The sequence below is a fragment of the Humulus lupulus genome, chromosome 8 (genome assembly GCF_963169125.1).
Source record: "Humulus lupulus chromosome 8, drHumLupu1.1, whole genome shotgun sequence".
NCBI lineage: Eukaryota > Viridiplantae > Streptophyta > Magnoliopsida > Rosales > Cannabaceae > Humulus > Humulus lupulus.
In genome coordinates this window covers 176614919-176634164 of record NC_084800.1, presented here as the reverse complement: position 1 = coordinate 176634164, position 19246 = coordinate 176614919, and the positions used below count along the sequence as shown (strand labels likewise).

Sequence of the window (19246 nt, the reverse complement as noted above, 5' to 3'; positions counted from 1 at the left end):
TAAAAACAAATAATAATACCTTATTTTTCTAATTTTTGTTTCTGGGTGTTGTGGTAGGTTTTGTATCAAAATTGACTTTCAATTGCTTCTCAAACAATTTTTTAAAAAAAATTGACAAAAAACCCCCTAAAATTCATATAAATTTTATATTTTATTTCAAAACAACACAGTTTCTAGAAAATTAACTAATAACCCGCATCTTTTCAATATTTTTTTTACATAGAATTTACAAATAGTGTTCAAAGTTCCAACTAAAAATATTTAACAAAAAAATTTCAATGATAAAAAGTTTCACCCTCCCTCATGTATCTATGGTAAAAGACAAAGAGTATGGCACGGACTTGTCACGTGCATGTTACCCTATTGCTTTACTTTCTAATTACCAATAGTAGTAGTAGTACTCTACTCCTACTGGCCTGTGCTGCTGTGTGGGTTGTCTTGGGCAAACAATAATATCATATTATTTATGATGATATATATATTATATGGGAAGAAGACCATTGTGGTGGTGAGACTATATGCATAAATATATATATTTTTTGGGTCAAAATAATGAATAAATTAGCATTGAGGGAGAAAACCCATATCAGTATTTGTGGAGATACAGCGTTAGTACCAAAAAAAAAGGCCAACTTTCTTTCCTAAAAGAAACCCATTATCTTCTCTTCCCCGTAAACATAATTATATGTTTTGAATAACTTACAAACAATGGTAGTGCTGCTGCTGCTACTCCTGCATATCTCTGTTTTTTTTTTCTCTCTTTCATAACTGAGTAGGGAGCCAAGAAAAGAAGGCCTCCTCTCAGTCAAACTTTGTCTGAATTCAACAAGATTTACTGGTCAACTACTTGCTTTGGATCCTTGCCACTTCTTAGAAAGGTCTGCCTTTTTTTTTTTCTTCTGTCCTTTTTTTTTGCCCCTTTTAATTGATAATTAAATAAAAAGTGATGAAGGGTTGTAACTTTGGATGGTTTAAGGTATACCCACAAACTTGAATTGCTTGTTTGATGTTGTTTTGGTTCCGTTTGAGTCTCAGGGGTTGTAGTCTCAAAAGGGTCAACCGTCAAATCTAATTGCAGGCCATAGAACTGGTAAGAGACAACTCCCATGGCTGATGCCAGTCCTAGGACTGATATCTCTACAGATGTGGATACAGATGAGAAGAATCAAATGGTAAGGCTTGTTTTTTAAATCATCTCTTTATATATATATATATACTGTATATATATTCTTTCTTTCAACTGTGTGTGTGTGCAAAATTTAGATTACCTGTAGCTACCAAGGACTGTCTACAAGCTTAATTGTTCTGTTTTTGGAACAAAAAAAGATTGATCATTTCTACTAATTAGCCTATGTTATGATACTCCTCATTTGACATTTGAGGACACCCCATGTGTGCAGTTTGATAGAGGTCAATATGGTCTTATGGTGGCTTCTGATTCAAGTGACAGATCAAAGGATAAATCAGATCAGAAGGTGATAATGTTGCAACTTTATTATATAGTTATGTATAAATTTGATGAAACTGTAATGATCATTTGTTCAATTCTGTTTGCAGACTCTCCGTCGGCTTGCTCAGAATCGTGAGGCTGCAAGGAAAAGCCGATTGCGAAAGAAAGTATGACCCCTTTTTATCTATGTTTCTTGCTTGCTAATATTCATCATGTTCTACTCAATTGTCTTCTAAATGCGCCTTCTATTTACTAAATTTTATAGTTAGTGTGGTGGATATACAATTCAGATACATCTTCTGCCTCTATGTTGTTAGTGTCAGAATTATGACTTTTGCATTAAGCCAAGTTCTGGTGTTTAGAATGGCGTTGTTATTGTACTACCTTTATGAGTACTAACTAAGCCAACCATATCTGTTTTAATATTAACTCAAATTGTCATGTCTGATGTAATCTGGTCTAATACCACATTCAAAACTATAAGAATGTCTGGAAAAAAGCTTGAATTATTTCAGACAAGTCAACTACTTCCAAATCTCACTCTAACTCAGACTGATTCGATGAATCTTCACCATTTATGCATCTCTTTTTCATTTCAACTACTACCGAAGATTGATAAAGTTGTATTGTTTTTACTTTATATTGAGCATTTTGAAGCAAGTAACTAAAAGGGATTACCTTGGTTTTATGGGAGTCATTTTCTGAACCTTGTTGTAACGGGATGATTTGAAGGTGAAGAGAGGTGGAAAAATGAAAAAGACTAGACCAAAAAAAATGAAACAAGCTATAAGTACACAATTTTAACCACGTAGTTCCTTTGAATTATATTTTATTGGAACACACTGAAATGATCATAGATTAAGTTCTTTATTTGTAAAAATTACGACCAACAATTTTAGAGACCATCATCAATCTTCGTCTTTAGACAAACTTCATTAACTAATGATTCGTCAACATGCAACCAGAAAGGGCTAACTCAAACGATTAGGCCTATGAATTGCTCCCACAAGGTCCGAGGTTTGAGTTTTATAAACAAAAACTTATTGGAAGAGTCCAAGGAAAATAGTGTCAAGGTTCCTCAAGAAATAGGAAGGAAGTTAGCTATCTATTAATCCGGAAAGTATAGGACAAGGTGGGCTCCACATTTAATGATATTGAGACTTGTTAAAGCAAAGGGAGATTCGAACAAGTACAACTCTCAACTTCAACTTAAGCATGATTCCCCGACATCAATTGTTAATATTGATTCTAGTCCCTCACGTGTACTTTCATTGCAATTGCTATAGTTTTCTGGTCCCCAAATATTGTAGGGCTAGGTGGAGAGTATAGTTTAAGATAAAAAAAAAGTTTGATTGCACAATACAATTGCACCCTTGTACTGAAAATGCTAGGCTTATAAGTTAGAAAATTATGAGTATGAGATGGAAAAATATTTTGTAACAACTTATTCTCTATCAGTCTATCCTTGCTCTGAAAATGGTAGGCTTTTTAGTGCTCAAGTTGTTAAATAATATTTTCTTCTGTCCAGTCGAACCATATCAATCTTCCTGTTTTCAAGTACACAAACCTGATTTATTTGCTGCAGTAACTGTAAACTCCTAACTGCCCAGCTATCTTTGGCTTAAGGACTTGGATAGTTGGGGTTCTTTGAGCCTTAGCAATAGGTTTGTTGTGATGATGTGTATGTGGTTGCCTTCTTCTAATGCCTGTTTGAGGTTCTGCGAGCCCTTAACCTTTCTAAGGCTTGTGTTCTCAATGTTTTTTTTTGATATCATTATGAGCTGGGTTTGTCTTGGATTCAACACCTATTTGCTATCCTTTTTATTTTTAATTGATGTTTCTGCTGTTAGATATGCCCTAATGCCTTTTATACGCAGTAATAGTAAGTAATACATTTTTACATAGCTGTGCATATTGCTTGTCTTGCAATTTGTCAACTTGCAATACTTGTTTGATTAACATTGTTTACATGCTTTACTGCTTAGTCTTGACCAAGTGGCATCAATTTTTGTTGTCCTGTAGGCATATGTCCAACAGCTAGAGAGTAGTCGATTGAAGCTCACTCAATTAGAGCAAGAGCTCCAACGAGCCCGACAGCAGGTTAGAATTAATTTTCCATAGCATGATATTCTCTACTTTATGAAGGTTCTCTCTTTGCCTCAAATTAGCTCTCTAATACAGGATATGGAACTTAATTTCTAATAATATTTCTACTTTCTACAGGGAATCTTTATATCAAGCTCTGGAGACCAGGCCCATTCTATGAGTGGAAATGGTATATCCTTTCTGAGGTTTGAAGTTTGAAATGAGTTTATCATAATAAGACTAGCCCATAAAACGTGCATTTTCAAATTATTGTAAAAAAAAATTCATGTATGTATCTGAGTTTTATTCCATAAGATTTGCTTGATATCGAATCAATAACTGTTTTCTTATTCTTTTTTTTTTTCTTACGCTGGACTATAATTATCACTCCTTAGTATCTGACGAACACATTAATTTGCTTTTTTAACCATGTGTATAGATATACACACACTTGTATATATATAGGACCAGAATAATTTGTTGCAAATTATTAATAGTAGTTTCGGAAAAAAATGATAAGATATATTAAGAGTTTGTGATGACATATAACTTATCTAGTTTTCACTCTCCTTCTCCCTCTCTACTTTTGCATGCAACTACTCAAAATAGATTATAGCAGTTGTTTGTATCATCAACTATATATATATATTTATAATGCAAGTTCACTAAGAACTTACTAAACATCCCAATGTGTTAGGATTTAGGTGTTTATGCGTAATGTTTTCAAGGTTCTATTTCTAAAGTTTCATTGACTCTGGGAACTAGCGACTTTGTAGGGGCCCAACTTAACTCAGGTGTAGATAGACATATAATTTAAGAGTGCTGGCACAACCATTTAACATTAAATTTGATACCCTGCATGACAAAAATTACAGTATATGTACTAATCGATGATGGAGTTGATTAAGGTTTTTATTACGTTCAAACATAATGTGGAAGAGCAGATGACACTTAATAATTGCTATGAGTATAGAAAATGGAAATACATATTGTCAAAACTGTTATGTTGGGTAGGTGCAAGACTTAAGTTTACTGTAAATTTTACATGGGTTATTTTTTCTATCACTTACTAAAACCGAGCAACACAATGTTTCTGCAGGTGCGATGGCCTTTGATGTAGAATATGGCCGTTGGCTGGAAGAGCAAAATCGCCAGATTAATGAATTGAGATCTGCAGTTAATTCTCATGCAGGTGACACAGAGCTCCGTATTATTAATGACGGTATCTTGGCACACTATGATGAGATTTTCAGGCTCAAGGGCGTTGCAGCAAAGACTGATGTTTTTCATTTGTTGTCTGGTATGTGGAAAACTCCTGCTGAAAGGTGTTTTTTATGGCTTGGTGGTTTTCGCTCGTCAGAGCTCCTCAAGGTGAAGTTTCCTTAGTGTTTTGTAAAGATGTACTTTAATAATCATATAAGAATGAAAAAAAATCTTTTCTTAATATTTATCCACACTGGGACATTGGTTCTTCCATTGACTTGTAGCATTTCCTAATATTTTATTCTGGAGTTTAGTTTTTCTGTTCAATGATCTCTAATGCGTTGTCTTCATATACTTCTGTAGAAGGTCTCTCTTGTCTTTTTCCAACAAGTAGTTTTTATTGTGGGATAATGTAACTGGAACAATGTTTTTTGTTTAAATAGTACGCTTGTGATATCAATGCTCTATGGATTAGCTTTTTTGTGTTTGTTCATCAATTGACCTACAACCTGTTGAATTTGAAATCATTCTTTTCATTGTTTTAATAAAAAAGCTTTTTTTAAAAAGAAAGAAAAAACTGTTAATAAATATATAATTGTGACTGACTAGTTCTGTATTCTGGTGTTAAGTACATAATTTTTCTTTCTAAGAAAAATCCTATTCTCCAAGTTGTCGGTAGTGACTCCGGTCTTTTCTATTGCTAACAATCCTGTAATGTATCAAGAACTTTACTCATGTCAGTTGATGTTCATGCTTGTTTTTTGAGGAGAATGAATTTGGCAGCATCACTTATTAACCCATGATTGTTGTAACTTGTAATAGGCCAAAGTGTTTTAGTCATACATAAATTTCTTGACCTACTTGGATAACTTTTTTGTTCTTATTCACCTGAGAAAATGAAAAGCTTAATGATTAATATGCCAAGTGTTTTTTTTTTAATGTGCAGCTTCTTGTAAATCAGTTGGAACCTCTAACAGAACAGCAGTTGGTGGGGATTACCAATTTACAGCAGTCCTCACAACAAGCAGAAGATGCATTATCTCAAGGGATGGAGGCATTACAACAGTCCCTGGCTGAAACATTGTCAAGTGGGTCTCTTGGTTCCTCCGGTTCCTCTGGGAATGTGGCAAATTACATGGGTCAAATGGCCATGGCTATGGGTAAGCTAGGCACCCTTGAAGGCTTTATTCGTCAGGTAATTTCTTTGGAAACTTTTCTGTTTTTTGTGGGACAGAATAAAGCTGCAAAATATGTGGTGATTTAATTGCCAATTCGGTAATATAAATCCTATAATAGATACAAAAAATATTTCTTACAAATAGATTGGTTCCATTCTTCCTAATCCTCAATGTCAAGTTCCTTGTAAACATTGATGCTGATAAAGACAGTCAACCCAACAAGAAAAACAATTAAGACTCACTTTACACTGTTCAGATTCAACTTGAATCTTACATCCAGAGGAGTCTATCACAAAAACCAAAGATTACACAACTCAGTTTACAGGACTTCAGTTTCTACAGCTCAAAAAATTCTCTCAACTCTCTGAAACCTCACTTCCCAAATCCCCTTTTACAATCAACCACTCAACTAGCTCTAAAGAAGGCTTAACACAACTACAATTTATATTAATCAAATAGAAAAGATAAAACAGTTAAACATACCAATTTCAACTAACTATGTTCAGTCTGGCAATTTGAGAAATCACATTGCTACTTAATTTCTTTGATATCCCTGGAGCCTCCAACATGCGGGATGGACTTGAGTTTGACAATCTGATGTAATGCTAGTATTGTAGTTTAGAATCATTCTATTTGGTTTATAACTGTCTTTTGTCTAAACTGTCAAGTAAGCTATGATTCAATCCTAACATAATGTTAATCGCACATGTAGTCTTCTACACAGAAAGAAATAAGCAAAAAGTGTAGGACTGCATAATTTTCACTGGTATTCGATTGTGTATTGCCATGTTCACTATATTAGCATTCTTAGAGTCTCTTTTGTTTGCCTAACAAAACCAGGCAGACAATTTGCGGCTACAGACGTTACAACAGATGCATCGGATATTGACAACCCGTCAGTCTGCTCGTGCACTTCTTGCAATACATGACTATTTCTCACGGCTACGTGCTCTTAGTTCCCTTTGGCTAGCTCGTCCAAGGGAGTGAAATGACCGTGCAGTTTTCTTCTAGCTGATCTCTAAAAATGGTAGAGTTCTGCGAATTTCTTAATTGTCACATTGACATTCTCAGATAGGGTGCTGCAGCATCATAACAAGTTTTCTTTTTTCTTTTTTGGGGGAAAATTGTTGTGTATCATTAGTATTAGTCTTGACAAGTTTACTAATGTTGAGTTATTATGTCCTCTAGAAAAATGGTATTTTAGTGATAAAAATCTGCATATATTATTTATTTTTGTTCCTAATAATAGAAAGAATCATCATCGATGTAATAATTCTACATCTCTATTATGAATTTGAGAACTTTTTATATGTATAAATATATATCCCTATATTATATATACTTTACTAGTAATTCTCCTATTAGGAAATAAATAAGTTTGAAGCTGTCACACTTGATAAGTTGATATCCAAGAATCAGTCTCTAGTTTAATACTTTTTTTTGCTGAAGGAACGCCCCAAACTAGGAGCGCCAATCATAAAAACGAAAATGAGGAGGATACAAAGGAAGTAGAAAACATAATGCAGGACAAAAAACAAGTGCCCACAAGCCAACAAAACAAGGAAATAGAACAACAGAACACAGCAAATCTACCTGAGCAATCCAAAGAAACTACCAACAGAGCAGGAACTAAAAATCAGAAAACAATAAAAGGAGGAATCTATAGTAAACTATTGGTGGAAAGTATCCAACATCCTGAAGCAATTAGAAGGATTCACGGTGGAAAGAGGTCATTGTAATCTTGCAGCACTGCGGGATTGGAGAGAAGAATATCCGTCTCTTGGGTAAGAGCATTAATAGCCACGGACTTTGCTAGATTGTGAGCCTCGTAGTTGAGAGATCTTGGGACCTTTTTGAGCTTCCATTGTTCGAAGAATGCAGAAGAGACCTGAACTCGTCTTGCAGATCTTCTAGCAATCTTGATTGGTATCGTCCTGATTGGTTGAATGAGTCGACTACCCAGCTATTGCCACAATTGAATATTACCATTTTTTCACTTTTTAGTATGGCATCTTTTGCAGCGTGGATAACTGCGAAAGCTTCCGCTGTCATGGGGTCTACCTGTGCAGTCTCAGCTAAGGATTCCCATGAATGCCCCATTTTCTCTTATAGCAGCGTCAGATTGATAACAAATCCAAGCAATAGGCGTGGGCTCCCTTGCCAGTGTTGAAGTTTATCGAGAGAATTCATTCATCCACTCGAACATTTTATGATTAAATGTGTTACAAAGGGTGTCGAGGGGGGTTGGGGAACCTCCATGAGGGATGTTATTCCTTTTGCGCCAAATTAGGTCCACTAAATGGAGGCTGCACTGAAAAAGTTGTCCCCCGTGAGTCCATAAGGTCTATTATGATCACCTTTGAAGAAGTTTAACCAATCCTTCCAGTGCAATTCCTCTGCACTGATACCCCACAAGTTGGAAAACCAAAGTCTGATGGTAAAGTGGCATCGCCAGAACATGAAGTGTTGATTCCTTTTTTAGAATTGTAGAAACAACAGATTGGATCTTCAAGTAGGGATAAGCCATGAAGTTTGTCTTTGGTGGGCAAGGCGTCATTGAGAATTTTCCACCAAAGGAGCTTATGTCTAGAATGGAGCTTTGCTTTTCATATTGTTTTCCAAATGTCTGAATTGTCCAAATCGTTGTTGACAAATCTGTTGGCCAAGGTCGATCTTATGGTGAAGGATCCCTTTGTGTCTAGATTCCATAGCCAAGTTTCTTCCTTATCAACCACATGGAGCTTAATTTTGACAATTCTTTGAACATCTTGCATATCAAACCACTCCTCTAGCATTGAGACATTCCACTTTCCAAAGGAAATGAAAGCACTCACCTAGCTGATCCCGTGGGAGGCATCCTTTTTAGGGACAGGACAAGGATGGGGTCCTGGGACCCATTTATCGAACCAAATGGAAGTAGATTTTCCGTTGCCAATCTTCTTGCAAAGACCCTTGTTTAAGATACTCCTGCCCTTTAGAATGCCTTTCCAAAAAGCTGAATCTGAATTCCTTTGAACCATGTCCATGAAATTTTGGCCTCTAATGTACTTGGCATGCACGATTCTATGCCATAGGCCTTGTTTCCCAGTGATCAATTCCCAGCATCTTTTTCCATAAGGGCATTGTTAAGGCATCTAGTGGGTCGGAATCCCAGGCCTCCGTAAAGCTTAGGTTTGCACATACGGTCCCAAGAAATCGTATGCCATTTTCTTTTTTCGTTTTTGTGTCCCCACCAAAAATTCCTTACTAGTCTGTCCACATTATCTGATGTAGTCTTAGGCACAGGACCAAAAGCTGCTGCATAAAAGAATAGGGAAGCACCCAACACTTGCACAAGAATAGTTCTCCCTGCTTTTGAAAGAAGTTTAGCCTTCCATCCTTGGATTCTAGTTGACACTCTGTGAAGTCTGTAGGCTATGTCTCTCGTTTTGGCTCTGGAATGGAAAAAAGACATACCCAAGTGTTTGGTATCTTTTTTAGCTCGTGGCATCCCCAGAATGTCTGAAATTTCTATAGCTTTAGCTCCTGCAACATTGCTCGAAAAAAGAACTTCAGACTTTGTCATATTGATTTTCTGGCTTGACCACTCACAATAGGTATGTAAGCATGCTAATAGCCCACAAACTTCCTTGGAAGTAGCTTTACCAAAAAGTGATATCGTCTGCGAAAAGAAGATGAGATATAGGCGAAGCTTGTCTAGCCACTTGATTTCCTTTAATGTGACCTCGAATCTCACCTTTGCAAATCAATCTTGATAGAACTTCCGCCGCAATGATAAAGAGAGCTGGAGATAGGGGGTTGCCCTATTTGATGCCTAGTGTTGAAATCACCGTATCAAAAGGAGCCCCATTCAGCATCATGGTGAACTGAGAAGTGGTGACACACAGATTGATCCATTCTATGAATCTCGGGGAAAATCCGAGGCATGTAGTCCCAATCTAGTGTATCATAGGCATTTTCCATGTCGATCTGAATTATCATGTTCCCCTCTTTGCCTCTTTTCTGTGTCATGGAGTGGTGTATCTCTTGGACAAGCATTGTATTGTCCTGGATTGATTGTCCTCTAACGAAGGCTAATTGCATAGGAGACATTACCTCCGGTAGGATCAGTCTCCATTGGTTGGCTATGATTTTGGAGATAATCTTATAGGCCACATTGCACAAAGCAATGGCTCTATAATCTTGGAGCGCTCCAGCGTTCTCTTTCTTGGGGATTAGAACAATATTAGCTCTGTCTAGATAGCCCAACATTATTGAATGTTGAAAGAAACACCTAACCATCGACATAACGTCCGTTTGAGTGACCTCCAAATGTCGCATGTAGAAGGAGCCTGAGAACACATCCAGTCCTGGGGCTTTATCTGGATTTATTTGATTAAGAGCCTCCTCTATTTCTCCTTCTTCCAGAAGGAGGCATAGAGCTTCATTTTGTTGCTTCGTAATGCAACTGTCTATGATTCAATTGTGGCTAGATGGGTATTCGGTGCTATCTGCGATGAAGAGGCTTTTAAATCTATCCAAGAGGAAATTTCCAATGTGGTCCTTACCATAAAGCCAAGTGCCTTCTGAATTCTTGAGAGCCTAAATATGGCTCCTTCTTCTTCTAATAATGGTAGAAGTATGGAAATTTTTTATGCTTCTGCCTCCATCTCTTAACCAACTTATCCATGATTTCTGTTTCTAGTGTATCTCTTCCCTTCGAAGAACTTCATTTAATGTGTTATGGGCCTCAATTTCCTTTTCCAAATCATCTGGATAGGTTGATTTTGCTTGCTTTAGAGTTGTTTTTGCTTTACAGATTCACTCTTGAATGGATTGAAAGTGCAAGTGATTCCATTTTAACAAATTCCTTTTTTTTGCCCTCTGCTTTTGAGCAAAACTTCGCATCGGGTCAATATGAGAAGTGCACATCCATGCTTGTTTGATTATCCAGAAGCAGTTGGTAAATCGAGCCCACATATTCTCGTATCAGAATGGCTTGCCCAACTTTTCATTGTACCCAAGGGTGTCTAGTAAAAATGGATTATGGTTAGAATTTGAGGTAATCAGATTGTGGAGGGTGGCTTTAGGAAATCTAATTATCCAATCAGGGTTGGCTAAGCATCTATCCAGCCTTGCCCTTTTTAGAGTGCTCATACCCCCTAGCTCTTTACATTTTTTCCTCTAAGTGAATTTTCGACTCTGATGTTGAGATATCCACGAGCCTGTTTCCTCTAACCATTCTACACAATTCAAAAGAGTATTTGGACGTATTTCCTTGTCTACTGTTGTTAATGCATTCCGAATCATGAAGGGTCTTGTTGAGATCCCCCATTAGAAGATCTCTTAAAGAGTTCACTAAGGAACCAATTCTTCTCTTCCCCGTGGATGGAGGCCCATAGAAAACTAATAAAGACCATGTGAACTTGGGGGGATCCAAGGCAATAGACTCGACTATAACATTTTTGTCTGCTTAAACAATGGTAACATCCACTCCTTTTTTCCATCATATACCAAAGCCACCTGATAACCCAATAGGTTCTATATAGTGAATATCAGTAAAATGAAACTTACATAACAGTCTGGAGAATGCTTCCTTGCTAATTCTTATATAAAAATGAATCAAAACATCATGATTATGAGTTTTGATAAGCTCTGCCAATTTGTGAGCTGTCGGATTTCGACGGAGGCCCCGATAGTTCTAGCCTGAAGCCTTCATGGGAGCTCTAGAGACTTTTCTGGGCTAGTCTCTGAAGCCCCAAAATGAAAAACCTGTTGTTGTGTCTCCAAAGGGATCTGGTTGGCATTGGATTGTGTTTCCTCTGTAGGAGTCGAGGGTGTTGGGACAACCTCCTCGTCTCTGTTGTCATTCTCTCTTATAAGCTCCTTAATGAACTCTTGAAATTCCTTCTCCTTGATTGAATCTACAGTTTCATCATTGACTTTTTAAACAATTACTTCATTCGATTTTTGTAATTTCTGAGGTCTACCTTTCTTTTTTCCACTTGAGGACCCAACAAATTTCCGTTTGGAAGGAGTCCCATTTGTATCCCCTGTTGATTTGGTAGCCGACTGACCCGATCTCTGCTTGTTATTCTTATTGTTTCTCACGTGGGGTCGAGTGCTTGGGGAGAAGATGGGTGGTTCGAGTCCATCAATGAGACACTGGTTGGGAGTTTCCTCAGATAGGTTGTGTCGCTCATTGGAATTATTGCTGCAGAGTATTTGCGCATCACTATTAGTGGTGAACTGTGTGGGAGGCGGTGTAGGGATGACTAAAGTTCCCACTTTATTTTCTTGTTGCTTGACTGAGAATGATCGATTAAACTCTAATAGGGGTTGAGAACCGATTGAACATGCCAATATTTAGAAGCGGTGTAATGCCAATATTTAGAAGTGGTGTAACGCCCTACTACCTTAGAGCCGTTACCAGGTGAGTTTAAAAAAATGTGCAATCACTCGCTAATCGAGGCTTTTAAAGCAAAAGTGTAATTAAGTCATAAACAAAGTAGAAATTCTAGAAATAACTCTATTTCATTGAAAATCATAAAAGTTTAACACCTGGGATCCCAAAATACAGTTTAGAAATATTTACAACATATAAATACAACCAAGTCGGCTAAACGACAAAATCTAGGTTTTATTACAACCATCTCCCAAAATCCACTGGCTGTGGCAGCCAGGCATGGCAAACATGTACACACCGCCTCATGCTTGCTACACTCATGGTTGGTTGGCTTTCTCCTTGCCCTTACCTGCACCACAGAGCACCCGTGAGCCGAAGCCCAGCAAGAAAACCCAGAAACAGATAACATATGCAAAACCAACACATAGCATATAAACAGGCCATCAATAGGCTAAACACATACGGCCAAGCCATCTCAGGTGCTTTACCAGGCCCTGGGTTTACGGTCCACACCGCGAGGATATCCTAGGTATCCTTTAGGGTCTTGCCCTAACGACTTGCACTCCACGTGCTCAACGCTGCTCCCGGCCCCTTGCTGTACTCGGCCTTGCACTCAACGTGCCCAACGTCGTTCCTGGCCCCTGCCGACCTCGGCCTGCACCGATCCCGGCTCTTGCCGAACATTTACACAATAGCATTCATAGCTTAATAAAAAAATACTGAACACTAACAAATTCAATTAAAGGGCTACGCCCTGCAATTCAAACATGTTGGGCTCAGCCCTGCATACAAGCTCTATGGGAACAAGGGTTCTCTTACCTGCGTCCCGAGCTCCCCGAGCACCGATATCCCGAGCACAGTCCCTTAACTTGAGCCTTGCCGAACCCCTTGCTGAGTTATGCCTCTGAACTGATTTCCCCAAGTGCCCAGCTTTAGCTCCTTAACTCTAACAGCCCCAAATCCTCAATTCTTGACTAGCACCAAAGCTTCTTGATTGGTTTTTCACTAGCTTGTTTCCTTGAGTTGCCTTTGAGAAGAAAAGGTGAGAGAGGGTATAGAGTTAACTTCAGCTGAGAATGAGAGGCGAATGTCGGTTTCTACAAGTATCTAAATGATTCTTTCTTTTTGTTTCATTTTAACTTAGTCTAGGTGGTTACCTCAAGGCTCGGGGTACCAAAACTTCCTCGAGGGAAAAATGGTGAATTTCCCCAACATTCCCCCTAGACATTCTAACCTCAAATATATCTCCAAATATTTATTTCCATAACCCGATAACCCCAATATAATAACTAATACCCAAATTATCCCTCGACTCGCCCCGAGTTGGATTCTTAACCCCGTTGTGACTTTCTGGCGAACCGCTCCCCAGGATTGTCCCGGATCGTGTTACACAGAAATATATCACATGCATATCATATTTATCACATTTACGCCCTCAACGGGCTAAAATCACAAACATACCCCTAACACCAAAACGGGGCCCACATGCATATCAAATTCAGCTAAACATGCATCTTTATCACATATTCACATAAATTCACATATTAAATCATTTATTGCCCTCCAGGCATGCTAATCAAGGCCCTAAGCCCTATTAGAAAATTCGGGTCGTTACAAGTGGTCTCACGACCCAGATAGAGTTAAAAGCTTTGAGCCCAACATCCCTCACTGGGCCAAGGGATAACCTGAGAATTAGGCTCGAAGAATTTTCAGAGCAATTGAGTTCAGTCCACCAGGATAGACGAGTCCGAGGGGCCTGCATTATGGGTCTTGCCATTAAACTTATGGGATTGGAGTGGTATTAGGGTCCGTTCGTTAATGAGGTTCGTTAGTGAGGTTTGAAGATCCAAAGGGATCCAATCTAGAGGGAAAATCCATGTCGACATAATAGACCTGAGGAGTCTTTTTGTCGTTTTTTTTTTTGCATGAAGAAACATGCAATAGTGTTTTTCGTTCTTGGATTGTTGCAATTTCCTTTAATGGGTGGAACATGTTCGGAGGAAGGAGCTTGTGAATGAGTTGTCTCCATTCCTTGTACTGTTTTCGTAGAGGTAACATGTGGAGACAGGTTAGGTTCATCAGCGAAGTTACCGTTGGTACCCTTCAGAATCACTGAAGCCCCCTCTGAAGCATGCGTGCCTGCCGTTTGAACTGATGACCTAACCTTTTGTTTGGTGGCCGCATTACTCTTTTTCAGAGGAGGAGATTGAAACTCTATATCACCCAGACCATCATCTTCATCATTTCCTTACCTTACTTAGGTATTAAACATCGGTGTCTTGTTCTTCAAGGAGGTCCAATCAAGGAACCAGGTTGGTCTTTTCTCATGAAACGAGGATCGTTGGTGACTCTATGCTTTTATCCAATCTCGGGACATTGGAAAGCATTCTCCAAAATTGTTCTTAAGCATGATAGGTGGCCGGAAACAATTCCTAAGGTCGTATCCCAAGAGTCCACACTTGTAACATATGTGGGGCAACTTTACGTATTTGTATTGCAACTGCATTGGGGAATAGTTGTCTATAGTTTAATACTTGGTGAAATTTTTTTCAGTCATTTACCCAATTTCTTATAGCCTTGTTTGGTAAATATGATATGATAGTAATGAATTAAATAATTGGGAAAAATCGAGCTAATGAGTTGCAAACATTGTTAGATAAAGTTATTTCAAAATTCTCTAATTATTGTGTAGCTGATGGATTAATAGAATTAATTTTTTCAATATATATTTTTTTAAATATTTAATCAAAATATATGATAAATTTATTCAATTTAATTTAGTGGTATATTACATTCCAAATGTGAACTATGATGACAGGAATAGGAGAGAATTCAAAGCTTATTCACAAAATAATAACATATACATCAAACTATATAGAGAAAATATGAGCATCTATCTAGGAAATTAAAATTTCAATAAATAATCTATTATAAAAGAATAGATAAGACCTAGAAAATAGGAAATTAAAGGAGATAAAAAAAATCTAATTTAAATTTTAATCTTCAACACTAGCTCTGTTAAGATATCTAACTTGTTAACAAAATTTTCAAATATCTATAATTTGTTGTCTATACATAGCACAAAGTCTTGTCCTCAATTTTCTTTTCAATAAAGTGTCTATCCACCTCCACATGTTTAGTTATATCATGATGGGCAAGATTATAAGCAATGTTGATACCAAACAAGTTATCACAATATAAATTCATAGGACCAGTAATAAGCATTAGAAGCTTGCTCAACATCTTATTCACAAGTTTCTTAAGCCAAAGCCCTAAACTTAATCTTAGTGTTGCTTAGTGCTACAGTTGGTTGTTTCTTATTTTATTAGGTTGCTGCTTTCCCCAAAACAATTGTGCAATATCCCATGGTTATCCTTCAATCATCAATCAAACCAACCTAATTAACATCAACATAGGCTTCAATAAACCTTCTGTCATTGGGTGCATGCATGAACTGGCTAACCAAACTAGCAGTAAAAGCAATATATGATCATGTATGGGATAGGTAAATGAGCTTTTCAACTAACCTATGATACTGTCCTCTGTCAACTAGATCACCATCATTGTCTTGACCAATTTTCTGGTTAAGATCAATTGTAGTTTTAGTTGTTTTGCTTCCCAACATGCTTATTTCTTTTAAAAGATCCAACACATATGAAATGAATACATGCTCTTTTGATATAACAACCTCCATACCTAGGAAATATTTGACTTTCCCCAAGTCTTTTACTTCAAACTCCTTTGCTAATATTTTCTTTGATCTCAACACTTCATCCTCAATCACTATTATATCCTCTATGTAAACTGTCAGAAGAGTCTTCTTGTAACGCCCTGGATAACAAAGACCGTTACATTGTGTGTTTAAAATAGTGTAGGACTTGCTAATCAAGTCATTTGAATAAAGATGTAATCCTAAAGTCATAATCAAGTTGATTTTGGTCATAAACGGATAATTTTTATTCAAATAAATTTTTAGTACACGGGATCCCAAAAACAGGGTTTAAAAGACAAATTTACAAACTTTCAAAAGTTATATACAATCAGAGGCCACTCTAATGGAAAAATACACATTTTAGGTTTCTGTCCCTGTACAATCCCTCGGCCGTGGCGAACGAGCAGCTGACAATGTACACCTCACCCCCAGAGCTCTCCAACTCATGGTTGATCCATCTTACCATTGCCTTTACCTGCACCACGTAGCACTCGTGAGTTGAGGCCTAGCAAGAAAACCATAACATTTAACATAATCAATGATGATAATCACATAACTCACAAGACAGTTAACCAGATATTCAACAAGCCATAGCATCAAGCTAACAACAATAAACATTTATATTCAACATTTTATCTCAATCAATACACAAAACTCGGGGTCAACTCCCTTAGGCCGCACCCTCTGTTTAATCAACTGACTCCGGCTCGCTTAGGTCGAGTCCAGTGTTTATCTAGCTGACCGTAGCTCACAGTGGCCAAGCCACGTCCTGTGCGCAAATTATCAGCCCTGGCTCTCTTAGGCCGTTTATTTCATGCTCATATGGCATATCACAATCATACAACATTTGTATTCAAATACAGGGAATCTCAGTCCCAACACAACCACACAAGGGTGCAATTTTCTTACCTTTAATTCCGATCGGAGATAATGGAATGGTCCCGAGCACGATCCTCAGCCCCGAGCCTTGGCGATAAACCTAGTCACAATGTCCAATGGGTAATTGTTAACTTCCAATCCAAATAAATACTTAGGAGACAGAAACTAGCCTCTGGGACCTCAATTTCTACCAAACCGAGTAGTAGAAATTGTCTCGAGCGCCTAGGTTCGAACCCCCGAGCCTTAACAATTCTAGACACAATCCTAAGGCTAAAATCCATAGGCGGGTCGCGACTTACCCCCAAGTCAGAGAGCAAGTACCCAAGCCAAAGGGGAGGCGGGTCGCGACTTGGCCTAGTGAGTTACGATGTGCCCCCAGGTCAGAGAACAACCCAGGCCAAACAGGCCACACGCACCACGACGCGCCTCCTTCGAACCCATAAAATTTGGGTTTTCTCCTCCTTTTTCCCAGCTAAGAACCTCTAGAATTCAAGCCAAATATACCCCCCACTTCCAACTAAAACACAAGAGCGAGTCCAAGACTCTAATCTCTAAATTTCAAGCATATTATAACATAGAAAATTTATCAAAACCACCAGAAATTTACCAAGAAATCTTAATCAACACACTAAGATCCACATCCCAACTCAGCAACAATTTCATCACCCAAATACCCAGAATTATACACATTCTAAGCTTTACAACTACTCAGCTTAAATTCCACCCTATCAAGCTCAAAAAATTAAAAGACTAGAGCTTACCTCAACAATGGCTGAATCCTCCCAAGTTCCAGCTTAATTTCTAGCTTGAATTCCCATAGCTTTCCCTTTTGTTTTCCTTCAATTTCCAGCTCAATTCCCTAGCCTATTCTCCTTCAATTTCCCAAGTCTCAAAGCTTCAACTTCTTCAAGAGTGAGAGAGAGAAATCGTGAGAATGGGGGAGAGAGCTGAGTATGCCCCTTAATTTCTAGGCAAAAGACCACTATGCCCCTCCTAATCATACTAATCCTTTAATTATTCTAAGGGTAAAATAGTCTTTTTTCCTCAATTCCCGCCAATTCCTCAAATGTTCCTAATATTTACCCACTAATTACGTCATCCAATTAATTACAAATTATTTAATCAACGTCCAATAATTTCCAAATTCCCAGAAATACCCCTAGGCCCCTATCGAGCCGAGTATTGAACCCCGCTGTGACTATTTCGCCAATCTGCCTACTAGGATTATCTCGTGCCATATGCTGAAAATATATCCACATAATAATGTGGTCTCAACAATTTTTCATATATAATCACACTTATGCCCTCAACGGGCCAAAATTACAAATATGCCCTTATACTCCTAATCACACATGTTTGTGGGCCCACATGCATATCTAATATTCACAAACATGCGTGTCACATAATCATATAATCCTATTAATCATGCATGCCACATAATCATGCATTAAACCATTAAATCACACATATACCAATTATGCCCTCCTGGCACGCTAATCAAAGCCCTTAAGCCTTATTAGCAATTTTGGGTCGTTACACTTCTTCCCACTAATAGATTCTCTAAAGAAAAAAGTGTGACATGTTTATCCTTGGCAGTGTTAACACCTTCAAATAACCCATGCAAACATCTCAAATAGTGCCCTAAAAGATTGTTTTAAGTCATATAATGACTTTTACATCATCCAGGCTTCACCATTCTTTCCATTTTCTTCGAAACCAGGTGAAATACTCATGTACACCTTCTCATCTAAGTCGCCCTTAAGAAATGCATTCTTAATATCAAGTTGATATAGTTCCTAATCTAGATTTGCTACAAGGGATAATAACATATGAACAGTTTGAGCTTTGCCACATGAGAGATGTTTTCCTTATAGCCACTCCATAAGTTTGAGTAAAACCTTTAACAATTATTCATGCCTTGTAGCGTTTAATAGAACCATTAGACTTGTATTTTACTGTGAAAGCCCACTTACACCTAATACATTTTTTCCTTTTGGTAATTCAGTAACTTCCTAGGTTACATTCTTTTGTAGAAATTCAATTTCATCAAGTATATCCTTCTTCAACTTAGGCTCATACACAGCTTACTCAATTTTTCTTTAAAATCTTACCTCTAAAATGTTGGTTGTGCTTACGATAAGTAGATGACAATCAACTATTTGAATAATATCATGATATTGGATGCAATGTGTATGCTCACATACTCTTTTGTTAGCTTCGACAATCTCATCAAAAAATTTACTTGGTTTAGGATTAGATTCTCTTGAGTTGGGTTCATATTAATGTGTAGAGACAATAATAGGTTCTTCTTCTTGATGTTTATGATCCTGAGTATATACATGAAGCTCTAGCTG

General features: G+C 37.6%; 1 protein-coding gene across 3 annotated transcripts; it reads left to right on the top strand.

Moving 5' to 3' along the window:
• The first annotated feature begins 502 nt into the window (after positions 1–502).
• Positions 503–7234, top strand: LOC133798692 (transcription factor TGAL1-like). Of its 3 annotated transcripts, none has more exons than XM_062237128.1 (9): positions 503–878; positions 1036–1172; positions 1401–1475; positions 1558–1617; positions 3473–3550; positions 3674–3725; positions 4635–4906; positions 5685–5933; positions 6761–7234. In XM_062237128.1, exons 2-9 carry the CDS (start codon positions 1107–1109, stop codon positions 6803–6805), a joined length of 897 nt encoding a protein of 298 aa, XP_062093112.1. In that variant the 5' UTR covers positions 503–878; positions 1036–1106; the 3' UTR covers positions 6806–7234. The 3 variants fall into 3 exon arrangements, with proteins under 3 accessions (XP_062093112.1, XP_062093111.1, XP_062093110.1); XM_062237127.1 differs by having other exon boundaries at positions 506–878; positions 1079–1172; positions 6757–7234; XM_062237126.1 differs by having other exon boundaries at positions 507–878; positions 6757–7234.
• Positions 7235–19246: the final 12012 nt, after the last annotated feature.